Below are 24,236 nucleotides of genomic sequence, written 5' to 3'. Positions count from 1 at the left end.
TTTTTCTGTATGTCTCAGTGGTAAATTGCTGTCTCTTTGTTCTCTAACAAAACAAAACTGTAGGATGTGGATAAACGAAGAGGAATATAGAAAGTTTAAAGGGCATAAATGAAACAGCCAAAAAAAATCACCTTTCATTCTTCCTCATAAGATTTATTGGTCACGTGTGCACCTAGCTTAGCCTTTTGAGTCTAGTGTGTGGTTCCGGATTCATTTTGATCTGCTTGTTCAGCTTCTTGCTCAGGAGCCTGGCCTGGACCTCTTCCTTGCCACCACTCTGCTCTCACGTCTGACCTTCGGCCTGACCTCGTGTAATGAAGAAGGCGTGGATCTGATTTAGCGCCCCACTGTGCGCCGGCAGCTGCTGCCCGTCATTCTCTGGGGAGAGACTTTTACAGCAATGTGAGCTTTATTATGGAGCATTGCTTTAATTATCAAAGGAGAGGCCTGAAAGACGAGCTCCAATATGTTTGTTATTAGAGCCAGGACAGAGAAGAAAGGAAGAAAGGGAACTGGGCAGTAGGAGGTAATGGGAGGGGTGTGTGTGTGTGTGTGTAAGAATGTGGACAGCCAGTGCTGCGGTGCTGTTGCAGGTTTTTGCAGTGTACAGACCCAGAGCCTCATGCTTAGAGCCCTGAGCTTCCTTACAGAGAACTACCTACAGCTGCTCTGAGAGCTACGGCTCCACAGCCCAGCTGTGAATTACCACAGTGAGGAGTGCAAGGAGGGCAGAGCAGGGCATCCTTTCACTCATTCCACACCCTGCTTGTGGCAGAGGACTGGACCAGACACACACACACAGGGAAAAGAAGCAGGTAAAAACACCATACAGAATAGTGTTGTGCCTGGTCTGCTCCATGTGGTAAAAATAAAATTTAAATTAATGAAAACACACAACCACCCATACGCTCACCCCCCCCCCCCCCCCCCCCCCCCCCCGCCACACCATATTTTTCTTGCTCTCTTCGAAAGACATGCTGTACTGGAGGCATCCATAGACATTACACTCAGCACACTGCAGCATGTGTCTCTAGAACATGGAGCTTTTATTATTGCTCACTTAATTGATTTCATACTGAAAATGATGGTCGAAAGCTACTTATGCTCTTCTGCTGTCTGTTCAGGGGAAGAATTAAATACTGTTCCAAAAAACCAAAGCTGCTGTTTGCTAGTAACGTCACCTCCACCTCCCTGCCTGCACCTCCACCTCCCTGCCTGCACACCCACCCCCACCCTCAGGTTCCTGTTTTTTTCTGTGCCAGTGAAGTACTGGCTCAAAATACCAGACCTCGTAACAGGATTAACTCAGCGTGTTCAAGAAGTATAGGAAATAATTAGTCCTGTTGCTGATAACATTAATCAAGTTAACGGTCATGCCTCATTATAGGACCAGCCTTGTCTCTCTCTCTCTCTCTCTCTCTCTCTCTCTCTCTCTCTCTCTCTCTCTCTCTCTCTCTCTTGCTCTCTCTTGCTCTTGTTGGTAGAAACAACATGGTAGAAACATTGCTGCACTCCATGGTTGACCTAATGTGCGTGTATGTGTGTGTGTGTGTATGTGTGTGTGTGTGTGTGCAGGTGCACATGCGTACATGCAAAAGCATGAGACATATTTACCAACACTAAAACATTCTAAAAGGTATTAGTTAATTCCAAATACTACCAGTTTACAAGTGCATAAAGCCCACCTCTTACTGCACTCCAGATCTGTTTGCTAAGTAAACTACTTTCTTTCAGCATGAATGCATGGATATTTCTTGCTTTTCTTCTGATCAATAAGTTAAAGAAAAGCACAAGCCTCCAATCTCCTTTAAAATAGACAAAGTATTTCTGAAGTGGCTTCTAAATCTTTTTTCTAAAGTCTTTTTTACATGCATGGTACAGTGATACAGCCTAGCACAAGAGTGGTTATTGAAATGTGCCATGAAATATATTCCAAAAAAATTGATTTGCAAACAATATTGTTCCAAGTTATGCAGTGTTGTTTGCAAGACTGCATAGTGGTGTGCAAGTGAAATGTCTGTGAATTCATGCAAATAAACAGAGCAGTGCAAAACCCAAAACATACTGTACTTTCACATAAATGTCCGCAAATGGTCTTAAAGCAGGAGCCACTGAGATAAAGCAGAAGCTTGGCAGAACAATAGTTTCAGATAGCAGGCATTAATGAGAACGCTCTCTAATTTGTGAAGGGATGAATTTAATCTGGGGTTGCTTAAGGGCTTGCATTAATAGTGTTTCAACAGGATGAGCCGGACAAGGCCAAATCCAATCACGGTTCTGTAATCCAGTTTGCTGGGATGAGGCTGTCACCTCTGGGATGTACTAAAACTAAAATCCATGGTATGCAGACTGTCCCACAACTGGTACAGCACATGGACAGTGCATATTCCTGAAATGCCTGAAAACATGTTTTTATCTAAATACTAGGTGCCAAAGGCAGACTGAACAGAAGAGATGAGGGCAGTGGGTATACTGTGTTTTTTATGTGTCTATGATTTAGAAGTTTGAGCCAAAACAGTTAACAAATAGACTGGATTTTGAGCTCTATCCCTGTTGCACTATAAACTTTCAGTGTCTTCCAAGTCCAACCTCCTAAAGCCTCACTATCACACTGCTCATCTTAAGCAGCGTTCCAGCGTTCCTTGTCTGTCTTTCCTGTTCCTTGCCTGTATTTCCCTTTCAGAATAGCCAGAGCTAGCGCAAGCCAGAGATGGACTCCTCAGACTGTCAGCAGTGCAGGGAGGTTCCTCCCCCTAACGCCCCCACAGTATGGAGTGATAAGCACAAGGCGGAGGCAGAAGCAAGGGGTGTGGCCTGGCGTGGTGCCATAACTATCCCGATGTAGCCCAAAACCACACTGTCCCACTCTGCAGGTTGCTGGACATGTGCTTTGTATTCCAGTACAACACACAGACTGTGCATTGGCACTGAGCAGCTGCATCCATTTGCTGCCTCTGCTTTAGTTAACATACTGGAAACAAGCCCACTGGGGGCCTTTATTGCTTCTGTAGTGGTAGCTGTTGGAGGTCAGAGACCGACTACCTTTTTCTCACTCTATGCCTCTCTCTCTCTTTCTCTCTCTCTCCACTTTATTGCAAGTGAAAGTGGTTCTGTGCCTTCTCCATGGCTATCCCTGTTGGAATGCCTGTTCAAGAATGTGCTGATGGTGTCTAGAGTCAACCTCATTTAGCTCCCAATGACCGCCACTGCGGCACCCTGCAATATCGCTAACAGCAACACGACAAGGTTTCGCCCCCGGTTTAATTCACATAATTAAAAGCCTTGTTTCTACTTTGTAGCTGCGCCTGGCAGATCAATCCTCACCTGAATAGTTTTCGGGCGGTGACTAATTGTTTCTGGGGGTAATGGCCAGATCAAAGGGCCTAGGCTGTAATTGGCAGAACAGAGGAGACACGTATCAGCATTACACGTATCAGGAAACAAAAGCAGTTGTAGTCACCAGAAGCACTGACAGAATACTAAAGAAGGTATCATGGATCTCAAAGGGGCTGCATGAGAAACTTAAGAGAGCTTCTGGGTGCGCTTGTCGACAGGCACACGATGAACGCAGTGATACAGGCTTGAGTAGGAGCGGCTAGGCTGTGTCTGAGCACAGCCAGCCTGGAGACAACATACTGGGACCCCGAGGTAGGAGATTCATAGCTGGGTGTTAGAATGTTAGCATGTTAGAATTGTTAAAGGAGTTAATGTCCCAAATGTGAGGGTAGAGTGGACACATTGGAGGAGATCTCTCTCTCCCGGGTCTTGCTGCTGGAATCAAGGATGTCACTGTGGGTGTGAAGGATTTAAAGGGCTCCACTCCTTTCATGGCCTGAGGGTCTATTGATCATGCCAGCAATCAAGTCCATGAAACACAGGCTGAATTATCACTGAGCATACGGCTCCTCCAAAACCAGCCTGAAGGCATTTAATGAAAGAAAACAAAGAGGAACGGGGCACTGGACACACTTGCCAATCACCACAGAGTGCGCTAGAAAACAGAGGGAGAGAGAGAGACAGGCAAGCAGAGAGAGAGAGAAACAGAGTGGGGGGAAAGGAGGGATAGAGAGAGAGGGAGTGGGAGAGAAGGAGAGAGAGTGGGAGAGACCTGTCTGAAGCTGCTCTGTATGGTGAGAGTGTGTGATGCAAGGCTGGTGGCTCTGCCTGAAATCTTCCTCTGGCCAGGGCTGGACTCTGGGTTTGATTTTAAACCTCTCCCCCAGCGAGATGCATCCCAGGCGGGCTCCGGTGCTCCTGCCCCCCCCCCCCCCCCCGTTCCCACACCCAGTCCCTCCTCACTGGTGATTCACTCTCTCTTCCTACTGCTTTTGCTATTATTCCAAGCTTGTTGTGCTGCCAGTGTTCCCAAAGGCAAACAAGCATCAATCATTACTAATCCTCTGCTCTGTAGAATGAAGATAAATAACACACTACTCTCTCTCTCTCTTCTCTCTCACCACCCCCTCTCATGTTGCTGGAATACATGCAAAATTAAGTGTAGTGTCTGAGGGTTTTTTGGCAAAAGCTTGTTACATTTATTTTTAAAACTAATATGCAAATATGTTTTCTCAACTAGAGCTGCAAAACTGAGCAGTTTGTTTTCAAGCAAACAAACACAAGCTCAGAGGGCAGGTGAATATATCTGGTTGGAATTCTCTTGTCTTTTGTATTTTTCACATTTTAAAGTGAATTGGTGTTTTTTTTTCTTTCGTTTTCTGTTGAGGTTATGGGCGAATAATTCATTGGTAGGAGATGGGAAAGGAAGAAGTAAGGCACCATTTAATGATTATGACTGTTTTTGTTAGGACGCATGTGACCTCTATGGAGGTGTTGAATATTAATAGAGTGAATTATAAAACTTAGGAGATCTTAAATGGGCTGATCACTGGGACCTGGATGCCTCTCTCAGTTCTCTCTCCTTTCTTGCCCTCTCTCTCTCTCTCTCTCTCTCTCTCTCTCTCTCTCTCTCTCTCTCTCTCTCTCTATCTCTCGCGCTCGCTATCAGTCTGCTTCTCCCTTGTACGGAAAAACCAGTTGAGCTCCAAAATATATTAGCTCTGTCTCTGAGTGGCAACAATACATTAGAAGATAATTTGAGAATGCTCAGGCTCCAATCCATTTAAATGACAACTTATTTGAAAGCCCACTAATATACATGTAGCACATGCATGCATGCACGCACACACACACACACACACACACACACACACACACACACACACACACACACACACACACACTCACACACACATAGACACATGCATGCACAGAGCTCTCCTTCTTTGAAAATAATTACAGAAATTTAGCAAAAAAGTGGGTATTTCACAGCATCTCAGGGGCCAGCTAGTAGTCTGTTTAGATGTCACAGCATCTCAGGGGCCAGCTAGTAGTCTGTTTAGATGTCAAAGGCCACATCTTGCCGTGAGGAAAAGGGGCCTCATCTCTTTAAAGGGCCCCTCTCGCCCGCTCTCGCCCGTCACTCAGACAGGGTGAAAAATCCAGCAAATGGCACGAAGTCGGCCAAGCCAAAAAGGGAGAAGCATTCTCACACTGATGGATGGGAGAGTAGAGCAGATACCAGTGAAGGATTCATTAATGCAGCACGTACCACCACTGGCGGGTGGGCACACACATGCACGCATGCGCGCACACACACACACACACACACACACACACACACTCACATTGTGAAGAGGCAGTCGTGGCACACTGCTGCTGACCTCAGACCAAACAGGCCTCTGCTCTATAACAGTGGCACTGTGCAAACTGGACATTTCAGCCTTAGGTCATCAAGGAAGTAGAGTTACGCTGGGGTTAAAGTCTCTACTGTATTTCTGTAGCTTTGTTACCAGGAAGTGAGCTAGGAGGGAAATGTCTTATAAATTCTACAGATTAGTGAAAATATAATTGAAACAGCAAGTGACCAGTTTCAGGAAGAAGCACCATTAGCATAATACTCTGCATGATCTCTCTCTCTCGCTCTAACTTTGTTTTGCTCAAGCTATGTATGGGTAAATGCTCTCACTCTGCTCTCTCTGATTGAATTGCAAATGCTCCTTATGCTAGAGAGCAATCCCCCATGGAGGAGATGCATTCGTGAGCATTTGCCACAGATTGAGACCATGCCAAGGTGTGATCTCAGTGACATCATCGTGCAGATAGCATTCGGAAAAGACTTTGATTATGGTTTCTGTCTGTTTGTCCCATGTGTTTAGAGCAATACCTGAAGTGGACAGAGAGCACTATTGTGTGTGTTGCGTGCGTGTCTCAGATGTGTGTGTGTGTACCTCAGATGGCTCCACGTCATTTCGGACTGTTTTGGGTTTCTGCTGTATGTTCCTTCAGTCAGAGTCCTGTGCTGAAGGCCAGCATGAGTCAGATTTCACTACATGACAGGTTTCAGTAGGACTACACACCCACCATTGGCTCAGACTGCTTGTTTATCCAATCATCCAAGCATTTGGGCTGGGGAAGAGGATGGGTGGGAGGGAACTGGCAGAACTGACAATGGTTTACTTATGAGTGGCACATGTCAGAGCACTTTGAATGTAGTTTGAACTGTGAAACTAGGCTTCTGATGCCTGATAACGACAAGTTTGTGTGCATTATGGAAAGAGGGAGAGAGGCCTGTCTTTTAATCATTTCAGATATACAGTTTACCTGTTTAATCTCTTTAGACCAAAGCCTTGTTGGCACTGTGTGTGCATTAAGAGCATGATGGTCCAGAGTTGGTCTTGCTGAGAGAACTTCATGAGTGGGAGGAGAAAGTGCGGGAAAGCAAAGTAAACAGCTTTATCATGGCAGGGAGCAGCTGAGAGCTGGGCTGAGCGGGTTTGTTCTTATCAACCCTTCTTCCAGGATGGGGTGAGAGATCCTTTAAAGAAGGAAAAGGGACTTGGGCTTTCGATTAGTGCCTCACCACCACTCCAAACTTATGAGGCTGGAGCCCTTCAAATATCTCAGAGTGAAAACCACAGCAAAGAATAAAAAAAAGAAAGAAGAAGAAGAAAGGTTAGGGTAGAAAAGAAAAAAATGAGAAGGAGAGAGGAGCACAGGGCAGGAGCAGTGATGAACTATCTGTGGCCTCTCTCTTAATCGTGCCCCAACTCCCAGAGTGAGCACGCTAGACTCCAGACTAATCCTCAAATCTCCAAAGGCCTCCGCCTGGAAGTTCCTGCACTCAGCAAGAGAGTGCGAGAGGCAGAGGGAGAAGCAGAGGGCGGGAGAGAAAGAGAGTAACTAAGTTTAAATTGAGGCAGAGCTCGACTTTTTCCCGAGGCTCTGGTCTCTTGGAGGAGAGGAAGTCGGTGTGGCTGCTCAGTGAGATTAGACGAGATTTGCAGATTCTTTCAACCGTTGTTGGGTTCCTCACCATAAGTAGGTCCCTGTACGACTAAAAACCCCCTCTAAAATTCCTCCTTCAAACCCATGGCCAGCTTAACACTCTTTATTCATCTGATTTTAGAAGCTATTTATGCAAACAAAGGGACAAATCTTCCACTTTGATTACTGGGCTATGTCTTTCTGCTTAAGGGATGTGTGTTTATGTGTGCTGAAAAGAGGGGGAGGTTTCTGCCTTTGTGTGTGTGTGTGTGTGTGTGTGTGTGTGTGTGTGTGTGTGTGTGTGTGTGTGTGTGCCTGAGGGGTGGGTTACATGTGTTCATACTTGTGTGAGTGTGTGCCTTTCCTCCCCTGAGAGAGAGAAAAGAGAAGGAGTGAACTAGGCCCTCATTTGTGACATAGCCGTAGGTATTCTCGCCTTTATCTCCAGCACACACAGAAGCTCCACATTCTTCTACTGTTTGAAAACACTGACATTCATCAAGCTGTGTGTGTGTGTGTGTGTGTGTGTGGGTGTGTGGGTGTGTGTGTGTGTGGGTGGGTGGGTGGGCCAGCTCAGCAGGTCAGTCCCAGTACAATCCAGCTCTGAGGACCACTTTTTTACAAAGCCGCTTGAGTGGAAAATCTGGTAGTGCTGGATTAATTTCACCTAAATGGCATTTGGAGGCCAGGCATTAGCGCTTGAGAGACTCCCACAGGGAGAGCAGGCCTGAATGAAGACTTAGAGCTTTCCTGCCGTCTACGAGGCCGATTTTAGTATGCCAGTGAACCTTGCTGGATCCAGCCCCACTCTTTCAGTTTAAAGGCAAATGGACTGAGGGGTTAAGGGCAAACTCAATACCAAATACCCCACCAAAATGGCGCTTCTTCATAAAAAATATGGCATTCCACCAAATCTGTGCATGAGAGTGCCTGTGTTCAAATACAAAGGAGCTTTTTTGAACAGTTTCAAACATAAGTCCTTTAGCAGTGCAAGGATAAATGTTAGAGAGCATGCAGTTTTAATGAATAATTTTCAGAATATGAATAATGTAAATAAGTTCTACATTACTTGGTGTTAATAGAAAATTAATGATTAGAGATGAACTTCATGTGCTTGTTACCCTTTAGGAGAAACATAAATCAAGCTAGACATATCCGCATAAACTAATAAATAATAAAGAATGGACCTCATTCACTCTTTCTCTCCCTCATCTCTGCATAACTTGGCATGCATTTCCATGGGCTAGCACTAGCTGCTGGGGGATTGGACTGTGTTAAACATGGCAGAATCTAGAGCATCTAATGAGCGCGGGCGACAGTGTCTGCCTCTCGCAGATCCACAGGACTCCTCTGGCAGCTTAACGAAGCTCAGCTTAAGTGACTGAACCGAAGAAGCAGTGAGACACCCATTCAAACACTGCCAAGGGAATGAACGCAGAGAGAGTGAGCCGAAACCAGCAGGGTGTAGTTAGGCACAGAGACTCAGTTGGGACGGCAGGTAGACTGGTGCTTGTTCTGCCATTCTGAGATTCAGCCTGGGGCTTTTGGTGACCACTTGGCCTTTGCCAGGGCTCAGGGTGATTCCGACAAAGAAGCAGCTGTTCAGTCAGCTTTCTCCTGGCTTCCTGGCCAGACTGACCCACACCATCTACGCCACACACACTCAGCCTGGGTGAGTGGACCGAGCTCTCACCATGACTGCTGCAGGGGGCAGGATCTATTTATTTTCTGTGTAACCCTAAAGGACCGTTCTCTGCGAGTGACTGAAGTGTGTGAGCATATGTACATGTCGGCATAAGGGATAGCTTGTCCTGAGGGAAGCAGGACCGCCACAGGCATATTTGGAGACCTCACCCTTTACTAGTTCCACTGTATCACCAGCATCCATCTTTGGTAGAGACCCACCCACCTGAACTAGACTGACAGATCTCATAGCCAGTGAGATGTCCAAACAGCTGTCTGCAGCTGCCACCAGCTTCTCAGCTCTACTATAGCACCTCTGATTGTTGCTTTTTAAAATAAAATTCCTGACATAAATCATGAATAAAATATTAGCCCTGCACATCAATTTTTCAGTTTTATTTTTTAATGCTGAACAAAAGTCCTGCAATATTCATAATTTAAGTGACAGTTTCCATGTAGAATGGACCATTTCCTTAGCGCTTCTGAAATGTGGTTCCAAGACATTTGCTTGATGATGAAAACCATATCCAAAATAGTCTTCATATGGTCCCTTATTGTAAATGTGAAGACTGGTGAATTATTAAGTCTGTGTCCTATGTCCTAAGGGGGCAGATAGAAATATGGGTACCACTATAGAATGAGTTCTTGTGGGAGCAACATTCATCTCCCCTCTCTCAGGCTTCTGAGACAGGCTTCTCTCTCTTCATTTAGTGAATCCTGACTGGACTCATTCTCTCTCTCTCTCTCTCTCTCTCTCTCTCTCTTTCATTTCATTTCTTACTTTAACATAAATTTATAGGGCTTAAAAACAGAACCAGTTTATTATATAAGATTTAGAATATTGAGACTCTTATTTTGCCTTTCATGCTCTCTGCCATTTTTCTTTCGGTTTATCTTTGTCAGCTTCTCTTTCTTACAGCTCCACTTGGGAAGACTGCTCGCACCCTCACATGTCTTCCATGACAAGTGACATCACAAAGAAAGGAACCTCCCTCAAGAGTGAAGGGATCCTCATACATCTAAAGCTGAGCTTATTCACTGAGAATCCCATAGGCACATTTTAAAATGCCTGAAAGGACTTTTTTTCTAGTGTGCCAAGCTTATTGAGCTCAGTTCACATTGCTTGCTTCTTTGAAACTTTGCATCATGTTTTTTAATGATAGCCTGCATGGAGGAGGTTCATTGTCTTTTTGGATGTGCTAAAGATTTTTGTTTCTGTGGAACTTGCGTCATGCCCATGTCTGTTTGTGTTGAGTCCATCAGCGCACCAAATGCCCACATTCACTGTAACAGCTTCGTTGTGTATGCTTACCACAACTTTACTGTATCTAGAGCAAGAATACACTACATGGCTTATTTTAGTGGCTTGCAGTATTTGTAATGTTCTGAATATATTTGTAATCTGAACAGCAGGATACACTATAGTACTACTGGGCTAGGAAGGGCCATTTCCCAAAAGGCTTTGCAGTTTATGCAGTTTATGCTTTGTGGTTGCTCTCTTTTCCAAAGAATTTAATTTGAGATGCTCATTTGCAGTATAGTGCTGTGTCCTTTCTGTTGTTGTATGTACATGACCTTTCTTAACAGGCCTTCTTGTCCTAGTTAGACCCTGGCTACTGGAACACTGCTACATCTCTTAGTAAAGACTTTTGAAAGAGTGTTTTCCTGGTAGTAAAGCAAAGAGCCACATTAAACGAATAAACTCTACTTTAAATAATAGGACTTTTTAACTTTTTAACACATTTATATGAGTGAGAAGACATAAATACAAAGGTTTGTACTCCAATACAAGGCCTTTGTGAGCTTTGCATGATTTGCTTACTAACTCCGAGGACCTTTATTGTTCAGTGGATGCCATTTGGACATGTTTCCCGTTGTCCACTCTCCAATAAAGCCCATCAAACTCCACCTTAGTAATTGAGTCTCTATACAAGACAGAAACTAACCCTAGTTTCTGTTTGAGCATCAAAGGAAGAGGGCAGGGGGCTTGGCCTGCTCAGCACCCCAGGACCAAACAGTTAGGCCTGGTTGATCCAGAAAGTGGCTGGAGTTCCAGATGATAGCCAAAGCCTTGTCTCAGCCAATATCTCCCTACCTCCTCTGGGATTGGGGAAAAGGGGTTAGCTACACAAATATGATTGTCACATATTGGTTTATGACTGCAAGTTATTGTTCTGAGTGCATCAGAGTTGTCAACAACACCTGAGAAAAGAGTGGCTCCTGTTATTTGCTTTACCTCTAACTGTACTGTAAGCAGATATGTGCTTACAGAATGTACATGTTTGATCATGGCTTGTGAGCTGCCTTGTGACATGACAGATGTCATTTCTGTCAAACATTTTAGTGGTGACTGCCTACTGAGCTGCAGTACAGCTCAGTGCTGGACACAGTACTTGAGGCTGCTTGTGGTCTGCACTTATCGGTAGTCCACCAGCTCTGACCGTGGAGTGGAATCACTGGACCTTTATCAGGGAGGTGAAGTGAGATCTGTCACAACAGAAGAAAGGACAGAGCAGAACTGTGAGGAGTGTTTCTGGGATGCTTAATGAGTCAATCTTGGAGTGAGAATACATCAGAAGTAATGAGATGTCTTTTGATATAACAGCTCAACCCTTTCCTAGTAGTTTGGGTTAAATGAGCTAGTCTGCATGTGTATGTGTGTGCTGTTGTGACACATAGCTCAGCTTCCAAACTTTGAGGGAGGTGTGCTCGCTCTGGTCACAGTCATTAATTGAGTGCACACAAACACACATGCGCGCACACACACACACACACACACACACACACACACACACACACACACACACACACACACACGCATGCACACACACAAATACACAACCACACACAAATGCACATACACACACACACACACACACACACACATATGAGTGCACACAAACACACGTGCACATGCACACACACACAAACACACATATGCACACACACGCACAAAAATGCACACCCACACACAAATGTGCACACACACACACACACATACATACACACACACACACACACACATATGAGTGCACACAAACACACGTGCACACACGCACACACACACAAATACACATATGCACACACACACACACACACACACACACACATGCACACACACACACACACACACACACACACACACATACACACACACACACACACACACACACACACACACACACACACACACACACATGCACACACAGGCTCTAATTGAGTTTCTGTGTTGTTCCGGCTGGAAGAGCTGATGTGCACATGGGCTGTCAGATACGGGGTAGAAGATCTCTGCTCAGACAAGGAGAGCTCTCCCTGTTTCTTTCTTTGTCACCATCTCCCTTTCGCTCTTTATCTCTCTCTCTCTCTCTCTCTCTCTCTCTCTCTCTCTCTCTCTCTCTCTCTGCCCCCCCCCCCCCCCAACTACACCACTCCATACTGAACCTAACACACATATGGCACAGGAAATGAAGTCAAACTTTGTCCTACCCTGCATTAGTAGAGGTGAGCTGCGAGGTCAGGTGCCCACAGAACCCTTAGTTTCATCTGCTTGTTTAAATTGAGCCTCTGCAGAATCACCCAGCTGGTCAAGTCCAGCCTGCAGCGAGGGCTCCTTTCCTCCCCTCAAATACAAAGACTGTTCTGGAAAATTGTTGTTGTTTGTCTCTATGTTTGTATGTGCTTGGGGGGTGTTAGAGTAGGTACGTGCGTAATGCTATGTTATCCTGGTATACACTGTAGAGCAATGTATATATGCGTGTGGCTGTTGGTGTGGCTGTGTGTATGTGTGTGTGTGAGTGTGTGTGTGTGTGTGTGTGTGTGTGTGTGTGTGTGTGTGTGTGTGTGTGTGTGTGTGAGAGAGAGAGAGAGATAGACAGAACTAAACAGTGTGCAGTGCTGCCTCTGGTGCTTTTTGTTGAGCAGGGATGCATGTCCACAAACAGCCTCAGGCCTTTCAATCAGATCCCAACCGATGAAATGAAATGAAAATAAATAGCAGGAGAGAGCAAGATATGTGAGCCACAGCACCAGGATGAAGGAGCTGGCCTTCGACTGCGGTTCCACACTCATCTCCGATGGTTTGCCCTCGTCAGTGGAGGTTTAGAGGGTGTTTTAGAGTGTGTTTTATCCCTCTTCTCCCCATGCAATCTCACTTGTATTAGAGTATGAAATATATATCACTTTTGAGCTTTGATACAATGAGAAGGAGAGTGGAGCAGCTGGATTTTTTCATAAGAGATGAGGACAGAGTGTGCGTGTGTGTGAGTGTGTGTGTGTGTGAGTATGGGTGTTTTTGTGTGCACCTGCAGGCACATCTCATACCAATGTCAGCTTAAAATCCACAGAACAGAGAAAACATCATTATATTCCCCCTCGCCAAGTTTCTCTCTCTGCTTCAGCCCATCTCTGGTTTGAGAAATGGCCTGATTGACCTGCCCAAGCTTCATAAACATGTGGCTGCTGCTGTATGCAGCACAGAACAATGGAGCATGTTTACATATTGTTGTGAGTATATGCATGGGCAGCAGAGAGATGCTTGTGTGTGTGTGTATGTGTGTGTGTGTGTGTGTGTGTGTGTGTGTGTGTGTGTGTGTGTGTGTGTGTGTGTGTGTGTGTGTGTGTTTGTTCATTTCAAAGGTAAAAGTGGGTCAGTCTATCAGCTCATTAATTAGGACTCACCGTGGCCCACTGCAAGGGCTGTAAAGGAGCAGATGGGAGGCAGTGGTTCTTGCTCTCTGGAAGCAAAGAACTCAGCCTCCCACAAGCCACACACACACACACACATACACACAAACAAGCTCACAATGAGGCCCTGTCTGTTCTATACACTGCCCCCTGTCACTGCCTACAAATTAGCATGCGCACTAACACACCTTACACTAACGCCCCCATTGCCTCAGTAAAACAGTCTGTCCTTACTCTGTGTGTGTGTGTGTGTGTGTGTGTGTGTGTGTGTGTGTGTGTGTGTGTGTGTGTGTGTGTGTGTGTGTGTGTCTCATTTTCCTTCTGAGTGGGCTTGCCTACAATCCTTTTCAAGTGCCAAGCATGTGACATTACTCACTTTTACTCTCCTTGATTTGAACTCACTCTTTCTCCCTGTCTGTCTCTCACTCTTTTCCTCTCTATTTCTCACTCCCTCTTTTTCTTTATCTTTCTCTCTGAAACCTCTCCTCTAGAGCATTTTAATATGTGTCTCATGGCAGGAGAGGAAAAAAAAGAAAAAAGCCCTGATTTGAAAACTTAATTATACCCCTGGAAATGCATGTCATCTGCACAACAATGAGATATACATTGTTGAGTAGTTAATTGGGTGTGAAAAGGGCTCTCTTTTTAGACCACAACATGTGAACAGCTCCCGCGAAAGAGCGCCGATTATGGGCCCTCACCCAGCCACTGCTCACATGCCAGAAAGACTTAACCCTGCAAAGCGTGATGAGACTCAGGGGACACCTGCATCGTGTCAGTCGCCATGACAACTCGGCCTACACTGTCACTCACCGAGGCACCTGGGAGCTTCTCCTGGTTTTGTGTGTGTGCCTGAGCATGTGTGTGTGGGAGAGAGCTTAGTGTAGCCCGTGTGACATGCTGCGGAGGGACAGAGAAGGAAACTGAAGGAATACACTGAACCTCCTGCTGCTCCGAACTCGCTGCCAGCTACGCCCATGTAACATGTAACATGTAACGAGGTGAGGAGGGGCACGTGCAGAGATGAACAACTTTGTTACGGGCAAATTCGAAATCATTATCCTTATAACACTCCATGGTCGTGTAGCCTGGAAACATATAAACATATCCAGAAAACGTGATAAATAGGGATATAGCAAAACAAATCAGAGAGTAACACATCTGAAGACAGCAGCCCGGATGGAAATTTACAACAATGACCAGCAAACAGGACATGAAGACAGGAGGTGTAAATACATTGCCAAACAATATCCAGAACAATGAAGGACAAAGATAAACAAAACATGAGACAAGGTCAGAGATAGAAACTAAACAAAAACCAAAAACAAACTTTAGTGCCATGGGATCTGTGTTGCCACAGGAGGGTAAGACTTTTTTAACAGAAACATAATGCAATCTCCCATTAGGATGCACAGAGCTGTGTTTTATTGGTTTATCAGTTATCAATTGCTCTGCGCTGATGATTGGTATTTGCACATGATGCATCTGATGATTCGTGGCTGTCAGTATGAAGACAGCCCATTTCACAAACATACTCAGTCCTGCAGCTGACGAACATTGGAATGTGCTCTACATCTGCTTAGGCTGAGTTGGTTTCTTTTACACAACACTGTCTCCATTTACTTTATGTCAAATCAGTATGTAAATGTGGAATGCAAAGTCTTGGCAAACACAGTTTCCATCTTTTCTCCATACTCCTCTTGCTCTTTTAGACTATAACAGCCTGTGACGTCTCTTGTATTCACATTCAAATGAGTACAGAGATTTGGACAGACTTAGAATGAATTCGGCAGCTATTTATACATAGAGCATATTATATCCAGCGCTTTGCCTCAGTGCTGTTCAGGCTTAGCCAGGAATTACTGAGGCATACACAAACACATGTAGGCCTTGTGTATTCCTCCATGCTATTGTTCTTTTTATTTCAGCTCACAATGTTAGTGAAAAGATTGTGCAGTTATTTTTTTGTGTCAAAGAGAGAGAGAGAGAGAGAGAGAGAGAGAGAGAGAGAGAGAGAGAGAGAGAGAGAGAGAGAGAGAGAGAGAGAAAGAGAATGAGTCCAGTCAGGATTCACTAAATGAAGAGAGAGAAGCCTGTCATGGAGTGAAAATTCCCATCCTAGAATCTCCCAAAAGGCCTTGTTATTTTCATCATCACTGAAAGGCCAGCAACTCTCCCTCTCATTGTGTGTGTATATATGTGTGAGAGTGTGTGAGTCTGTGTGTGTGTGTTTTATCATCTCCTGCTTTAAGAGGCTGTTTTCCCATTCCCTGACTCTCAGAGGGGTGTTTATGTTCCATTAGGATCCTCTGGTAGTATGACAGCTGCTTAAGGGAGTGTGGAGCTGGCCAGGCTTTGAGTTGAGCGTCCTCAGGCCTCGTCCCGGTTGGAGGTGCAGTGACTGAGCCTGTAGCCCATTAGCTGGCCAGGTGCTAGAGTCCCCCACTGGGCTCTGATCCGGCCCAGTCATTCTTCTGCTGGCCAGGCTCCATGTGGGTGGGGCAGAGGGCGCGAGGATTGAGTGTCCCTATGCTGCAGGAAACCACGCTGATGCAGGAAAGCAGCAGACCTCCCATGAGGCCATGCTCAACTACAGGCAGAGGGTTGTAAAGGTGGAGCACTCCCCCCTCACGCTGCGGGCCCCTGGAACTCTCCAACACAGCGGCCAGAGCTCATCTGGGTTTTAAAAAGACAACAAGAAAGAGTCTAAACCACGTGCTTTAATCCACATCTAAAGAGATGAATCAAGTTGATACCAATTATTTTTTTCTAGCGCAAAGGCTGTAGTTTATAAGGGTTTGCAGTCCATTGTTATCATGAGTTCAACACAGTCAGAATGAAGACTCAGACACACATGCACACATACATACAGCCATACACACACACAAACACACACACACACAGAGAGAGAGAGAGAGAGAGAGAGAGAGAGAGAGAGAGAGAGAGAGAGAGATAGATTGATTGATTCAGTTATGTAAAAAATAAATAATTTATCTGTTTTATCATCAGGCCCTGGTGAATGACTCAGTGGGGTGCCATCTGTTTTGGTGTGTGATTTAACTAATTAAAATATATGTATTTATGAATATAACACATATTTCTTTGTTTCTTTGTTGCTACGGCCTCTTTGGTTATTTTCATTTTAGACCTGCAATCTCGGTTGCGTAGTTACTGAATAAATGTAACGGCATTACATAATCAGTATTCCATTACAGTTCCATTACAGTATAATCATAATCAGTATTCCATTACAGTTACAGAAAAAGGAAATTAGATTACAGGTACATTTACAAAAAGATGATTACTATCATAATTACATTACAACTTAAGAAGAATCACTCCTTTTCTCTTACTTCTTTTTCCTTTCTTTAAATGTTGCTAATCATATGGTTCCCATGACCATTATTGCTCTGCAACAGCAACAGCACTGAATATAGCCTGCATTTGTTTAAAGGTTTAAAACATGTGCAACACGTTGTGTTCCTACAGTGGGTGTGTTTTGGGTCATTTACATTATTCTCTTGGCATCTGTGGCATGAAACACCTGCGTTTGTAAAATCCTTCTGGTGCAATTCATGCCTTTCTTTGTTTTGATTAATACACGTGGCTCACATGATTTGAGTGCTAATGGATTCGTCGATCATGAAGTCAGGATTTGTTTATTGTGAACATTAGATTTTTTCATTGTTAACACAAGATTTGTTTTTGTGGATAAGGTTTTTAAATTTGTTTCATTTGATTTTATATATGTTAAGTAAAATTTATCTTCATGAATCTGATTTTCTTTTCTGCTTATTTGACAATGACTTGCTGATTAGTGGGGTTCAAAAACTGACAATGAATTTTTTTCTCGTGGTATGTCTGCAGTTGGGTCATTCCTATTCCTAGGGTCCTATTTTCTTCAGATGTATATGGTGCATAATGGAAATATGACAAAGGATCCTATGCTCCCAGGGTCCTATGTTTAATAGAGCACATAAATGGAACCTGAAAAAGCTCTGTATTCACTTAATATGACATGGACTATCATGGGAACCTCTCAAAGGGATTTTCTATTCCCCAGCACAGACGCATGTTATCTATATAATAAGCCTAGGGTTAGGGTTAGTGTTAACACAAACGGGTGTTAACCAAAATTTGAAGTGGGAAACATAAGAGCCTGGCAACTTAGATTCCTGGAAGCACAGATACTCTCCCCTCCACTCTCATTATCAGATGCCGATCCCCTGCTTATGCTCTAGGCTGGTGGTAATGAAGAACATGGATTGCTATCTACTTTTCAAGATACACCCTCTTCTCAAACCGAGTGCTACGCAATTTCTAATGGGAGTTCTAGCTTCAACAAAATTTTAAAATAGATAAGTCTATGATTTATTGCCAAAGAGTGTATATTCCAACAAGAGCCACAGGTTTGGTATGAAAACTTCACATTGACCAATGACTAAACATTCTGTACCTATCTGGAGTGTTTACACTGAAGGAACCTATCAATATGACAGGTGTAGGGAGTAGACATTCTGCAGTGCTGGACTCGGAAAGGGACATGTTTATATGGACAGCTTTTACACATCTCTCAAGTTGTTCCGGTATCTGCACGAAGGATATACAGTACACTCTAGGGGACCAGCGTTCCAAAACTCTGGCAGTAAATAGGTTAAAAAGTAATCCAAATGTAATGGAAAGTAATCAGATTGTGTTATTTTTTAATATATTAATCCTTTGAATTAGGTAAAATATGCATTTTAAATAGGTATTCAGTAGTTTGCAGTGGAATACATTTTTAATAGTAACCCTCTCAACCCTGCCAATAATGCTTGTTTGACTTGGCTGGACCTTGAGGAAGAGTAAATAACGTGGCTCTCACTGATGGTTGCCTGCGGGGCTTAGGAGATGAAGGTTGCCCTTAAGGCATGTGGGCTTGCCTGCTAACATGGGCTCTTCATGCTAGCTTCAAATCCCCTCAAAGACATGGAAAATCAGAGACGTGAAACCAGGAAAACAAGAGTTAAACTGGGACTTGTCAGGAATGCTCTCTGCTGATCTCCTGTTCTCCAACTCTCCTTTTCTGACTCTCTACTTCTCTGTCTCCATCTCTCTCTCGTTCTTTTGTTTCCCCCAATCAGTCTCTGCTGACATCTTTCAAAGCTGTTGCTGTGATAAGGCAGGAAGTACAGGGAACAGCGGGATTAGCCCTTTCGCCCTGCAACTTAGATGTGAAGTTTCCTTTTATATTTGGTGCTGTCTCACTGTTGTGTGAGATGTCAAAAACAAGACAATGTAAGTCTGGAGACAAACAAATAGTGGCAAAACAGAGAAAAACAAAAAACAACAGCAAAAAAAACCCAGCAGATATTTCTGTTTGTGTTTTAGTTTCCTCTCCCTGCTCAGTGACTGATACTGTGCATTGGAGACCATGTCTCTTTCTGACACCAGCCGACTTCTTGAGAAGGTACTGGGAGAGAGTGCAGTGATGGCTTCTACACACGTCATTTCTCTCTGTGTAGCCAAGAGTCCTTGGGCTAAATGACAGCGGCTGAGTGAGAGAGGCGAGACAGACGCCTACAGATCTCACGGCTGCTTCATCTCTCTCTTTATCTCTAAAGCTCTTCTCACTCCCTCTGCGATTGGTCTCTAGGGCTGGGTGCTTTCAGTCGCTGTTATAGCCCCACAATGCCAAGTTTGGAGAGCTGGATTTCTTGATGTTTTGGGAGATCATAGAGATTGCGGTCAGTGTCATTGCTGTCCTAAAAAAAAGAAAAAAGAAAAAGGAAAAACAGTGAAGAATGTGTGTTATGACAGCACAGAGAGATTTTATTTAGACAGGCTAATGAAAGCTTTTGAGCTATAAGAATTTCTTGCTACTTCTACTTGATCTTGTACTAATACATAAGTCATTTATTCATTCTCTCTCTGTGTGTCTCTCTCATTGCAGGTGATGAGTGGTACCTGTGCAGGCTCACATTAACCCTGCCCAGTCTATCAGACCTACAGTGGGCAATGTTCCCCTGTCCATACCTGGCTGCAGTAGGCCCTGATGCTGCTCCGGGCTCCATTGTCTACAAGCTGGTGGCCCGTCAGAGGGGCGGATCTTTTCGCGGAGCCCAATTCCTATTGGTCGATGGTGAGCATGCCTCTTACTAATGGGAAGACAATGACCACCTTCCAGTTTGGAAATCTGTCAATCTAACCAAGTAGCCAATTAAATCTCTTCGTCATTTCATAAAGGGTGTAGGGGGGGATAAGGAGGAGTGGGGGTGGGTGAATGCAGCTGGGCAAAGATATGAACTGGCACTGCTTGATTCAATGTGACCCTTCTGTGAGTGCAGTAACTACTGACAACAAGAACTTTCCACAGGCGCAATGGAGCTGCCCCCTTTCAGCGGATAAACATGTAGCCCACATTGGTGGGGAGAGATCCTGTATGGTTCAGCTGCTCTCTGTGTTTATTTGAATATTTTTGTTTTGAATTTCTGTTAGTGAGCAATGGAACTGTGCCTACACACAGAGAGGGGCTATGTCATTAAAACATCTACGACTAATGAATAATGAACAGATTTGTAGAATAATGATTATTACCATTTCTGACAATCTTTCAATCTTTTCCTAAATTAAATTATATGAAATTATTAAATTAAATTTATTAAACAGTTTATCCAACTGTTTATTTAGGCATTTCTGTCATATATCTGGAGTGTGAGATGGGCTGTGAAAATAAAGCTGCAGCTTCTGTCACCTTCTTGCCTTCAGCAGTCCTAGACATTCATTTTCCTCTTGATAGAATTGTTGTATGTGAGGTGTGTGTGTGTGTGTGGGTGTGTGTGGGTGTGTGTCTGTGTCTATGAGAGCACAGAGAGCAACTCTATTCAAACACCTTTAAAGCTCTGTATTTACAGCAAAAATATCACCATGCATTTTATAATCCAAGCCATGTTTAGCTGTTTCTATCATTATTAGTACTTGCCTCACACACATTTTAAAAAATTTAAAATATTTTACTCAAAATTATTATAAATTACACAAATTTGTTATTTGTTAAAGCAAATCAATCTAACATTTTTGGTTTTATCTTTTTCGACTACACAGATTTTGAAAACAGAATATAGCAAGATGTACAGAGCAAAAGTTAAAGGGAAAAGGGTATAGGGAAGAATAGCTAAAGATCTTATCTGATCTATCTATCAGTAATTTATTGATGTTCCTAACAAGATAAACATGTAAGGCTAACCACAAGTGAAATGAAAATAAACCATTGGTCTCCCCCCCCCTTTGTATAGCTATAACAGCGTCCACTCAGCGGGAATTATTGCCCATTCATCCAGAAGAGCATCTGTGAGGTCAGACACTGGTGTTAGATGAGAGAGTCTGAAATGAGAATAAACTTTTGTTCCCCCCTTTTGTAGCTATAACAGCCTCCACTCTTCTGGGAAGGTTTTCTACAAGATTTTGGATTGTGTCTGTGGGAATTCTTGCCCATTCATCCAGAAGAGCATCTGTGAGGCCAGACACTGGTGAAGATGAGAGAGCCTGGAAGTCACTGTTTTAGTTGGGGTTGAGGTCTGGGCTCTGTATCGGCCAGTCAAGTTCTTCCAAACCAAACTTACCCAACCATGCTTTTATGGACCTTGCTTTGTGTACATGGGGCACAGTCATGATGGAACAGAAAAAGGCCTCCCAAACTGCTCCCACAAAGTTGGATGAGTACAATTGTCCAAAATGTCTTGGTACACTGAAAGATTAAGATTTCCCTTCACTGCACTAAGGGCCACAGGCCAATCCCTGAAAAACAACCCCATAGCATTTTCCCTACTCCACCAAACTTTACACTTGGCACAATGCAGTCAGGCAGGTAACATTCTCCTGGCAAACACCGCTTCATCCATCATCTTGCCTGATAGAGTGTGATTAGTCACTCCATAAGTGTGATTAGTCACTCCATAGAACATGTTTCCACTGCTCCAGTGGTGGTGTGCTTTACACCACTCCATCTGACTGCTCAGCCATGAAAACCCATGCCATGAAGTTCCTGGCGCACAGTTTATGTGCTGAGGTTAATGCCAGAGGAGCTTTGGAGTCAGCACGGCATTAGTGACTTTTACATTATGCACCTTAGCACTTGGCAACCCCACTCTGTAACTTTACATGGTCTGCAAATTCGTGGCTGAGTTACTGTGGCTCCTTAATGCTTCCAATTTTCAATAATACCACTCACAGTTGATTGTGGAATATGTAAGAGGAAAGAAATTTAACAAACTGACTTGTTGCAAAGGTGGCATACTATTACAGTACCACAGTCGAATTCAGTGAGCTCTTTAGAACAACCGATTCTTTCAGTTTGTAAAGACAAACTGCATGGCTAGGTGCTTGAGTTATTCACTGAATGAAACACCTGAATTCAGTGATTAAGAGGCATGTCAAAATACATTTGTCCATATAGTGTGTGTGTGTGTGTGTTTACGCGTGCGTGTGTGCGTATGTGCATGCGTGCGTGTCTATGTGTGTCTGTGTGTCTGCGTGTGTCCAAAAAGTCCTGTTTCTTCTTTTGTACTTCAAAACAGGTTTCAATATCTCTACATCTTTTAGTACACTAGACTGCAGTTACTCATCTAATATCTTCATCTTCTTCAGATTTTTTTTTCCTTTAACAGTTGAGAAGTATTGGCAAGATGTTCCTGGTTTGTCAAGCCTGTATACACCAGATCATAGTCAAGCCTGTATGCACCACATCATAGTCAAGAGCTTACAGTTCTCCTGAGAGTGTAGGTTTGTATTTAAAGTGTTAAATGTGGAAGAGATGGCTCATGCGCTGGTCTTATGGGGATGTGTGGGGCGACAGCAGGTGTGTGAAGGGGACCAAGGTTACAGTGAGCTCTTCTCCTTTGGTTGTCCTAAAGGGGGATTGAAAAGTCTTGTATTAAAACAATATAAACATACACACATGCTGCCACAGCTGACAGAAGGGTCCCTGGCCCCCCTGGCCCCACTCCTGCTGTGTGTAAGAAGATTCAGAGATCTGAATGATCTTCATGCATCTCTTCACTCTTCCACCATTCACTTCGATAATTTTTACAGCAGTCAGCTTGTCACAGCCTTAACCTAAAAGACACATCATAAAGTCACACAGGCATGTCACGTTGTTCTTCTTCCACAGCAAAAGAATTAAAATGAAGCCATATTTATGTATGAAATCTTGTATGTGTGTCTGCTCTCGACTTGAACCCCTATCCTGCTAGACATAAAGAAGACATTCTTCAAGACTTCTCTGCCCTGGCAACCAGGTGGTGGAATTATGTTCCACTGGCTGTCCATACAGCTGAGACACTGGCTGTATTCAAACCTCTCCACTGAGGCATTTACCCAGATAGTATTCTTAATACTTTACTGTCAAGGGCATAAATGTAAATGGTGTCTGTTTGTGTGTGTGTGTGTGTGTGTGTGTGTGTGTGTGTGTGTGTGTGTGTGTGTGTGTGTGTGTGTCAGGTGGCGAGGACTGTTTTGAGGTGGACCGAAGCTCAGGGGAGGTGCGGACCACAGGCAAACCCCTGAGCCCCAGTAAAGAGTACATTCTGACAGTGCAGGCTGTGGACACCCAGGGTAGGAAAGGTCCTCGGGCCTCGCTGGCCATACTGGCCGGCTACCGCCCACCCCAGTTCACCAACTCCTCCTACTCCATCTATATCCCAGAGAGCACAGGAGTGGGCCAAGTGTGAGTATCCATCCCTTTTGTGTGTGTGTGTGTGTGTGTGTGTATGTATGTGTGTTTATGCATATAAATCCATTGATTCTACACACAAATACAGGGTGTGCATGGTTTTGTGCTCATTAAAGGCTGAGTGAAGGCTTGTGCAACCATGCTTGTTTTTGCAGCATGATGTGTCATTCATGCTCTGAGGAGCAAGAAAGGAGTAAGACAGGACAAGGAATGGAGGGATGAAGGGGCAGAGGCAGCAGAGGAGAGAAAAGTAAACAAATGGAAGAGGAAGAATGGGCTATAACTGGGGTGAGACTGGTTTGGGAACCAGTGAGAACGATTACTGAGATATGGGTTAGTGGGGAGGGTAGTGAGATACCAAATGGGAGATGGTGTTAGTGAAATGGAATATAGAGGGAGTTAATAAGATGGGGGTCCAGGATGGCAGATTTGATTGGAGGAGGTTAGTGAGAGGGGCTCAGTTGGTGTTGCTTAAATGAGTAATATAGGTTAGTTATTTAGGTGTTAGCAGTGGACTGCTAAGATGAAGGTTGGCAAGAATATTACAGAGATGGGGTTAGTGAGGGGATGCTCAGGTTAAACGAGGTGTGTAATGGTGGGTTGCAAAGATTGGGATTAACAGGTTAGTTACTGAGGTAGGGATTAGTGAGGGCTTACTGAGTTTACAGAAAGTTTGTGAGGGGATGGGGGCTACCAGCATGGTAACTAGGATGGAAATGAACAGGGGGTGTTACTGAGATATGGGTAAACATGGGACACAGATGTAGTGTTTTGTCCCTGGGCTTTGAATTTTAAAGTGTGCAAATTCAAATATTTATTAAAAGAAAGTTCTGGATAA

The 24,236-nt window shown here is 44.1% G+C and overlaps 1 protein-coding gene across 1 annotated transcript in view; it reads left to right on the top strand.

Moving 5' to 3' along the window:
* Window positions 1–24,236, top strand: part of si:dkey-22o22.2 (neural-cadherin) — a 99,922-nt gene that overhangs the window by 21,675 nt on the left and 54,011 nt on the right. The window contains exons 2-3 of the mRNA XM_027003010.3: window positions 19,622–19,810; window positions 23,167–23,392. Coding sequence (XP_026858811.3) covers window positions 19,622–19,810; window positions 23,167–23,392 — 415 coding nt within the window. The remainder of the gene's footprint in view (window positions 1–19,621; window positions 19,811–23,166; window positions 23,393–24,236) is intronic.

The sequence above is a fragment of the Electrophorus electricus genome, chromosome 14 (assembly GCF_041902795.1).
Source record: "Electrophorus electricus isolate QZ-2024a chromosome 14, ASM4190279v1, whole genome shotgun sequence".
NCBI classification, from domain to species: Eukaryota; Metazoa; Chordata; class Actinopteri; order Gymnotiformes; family Gymnotidae; genus Electrophorus; species Electrophorus electricus.
The sequence above is the reverse complement of the archived record's forward strand: the minus strand, read 5'-3'. Positions and strand labels throughout refer to the sequence as shown.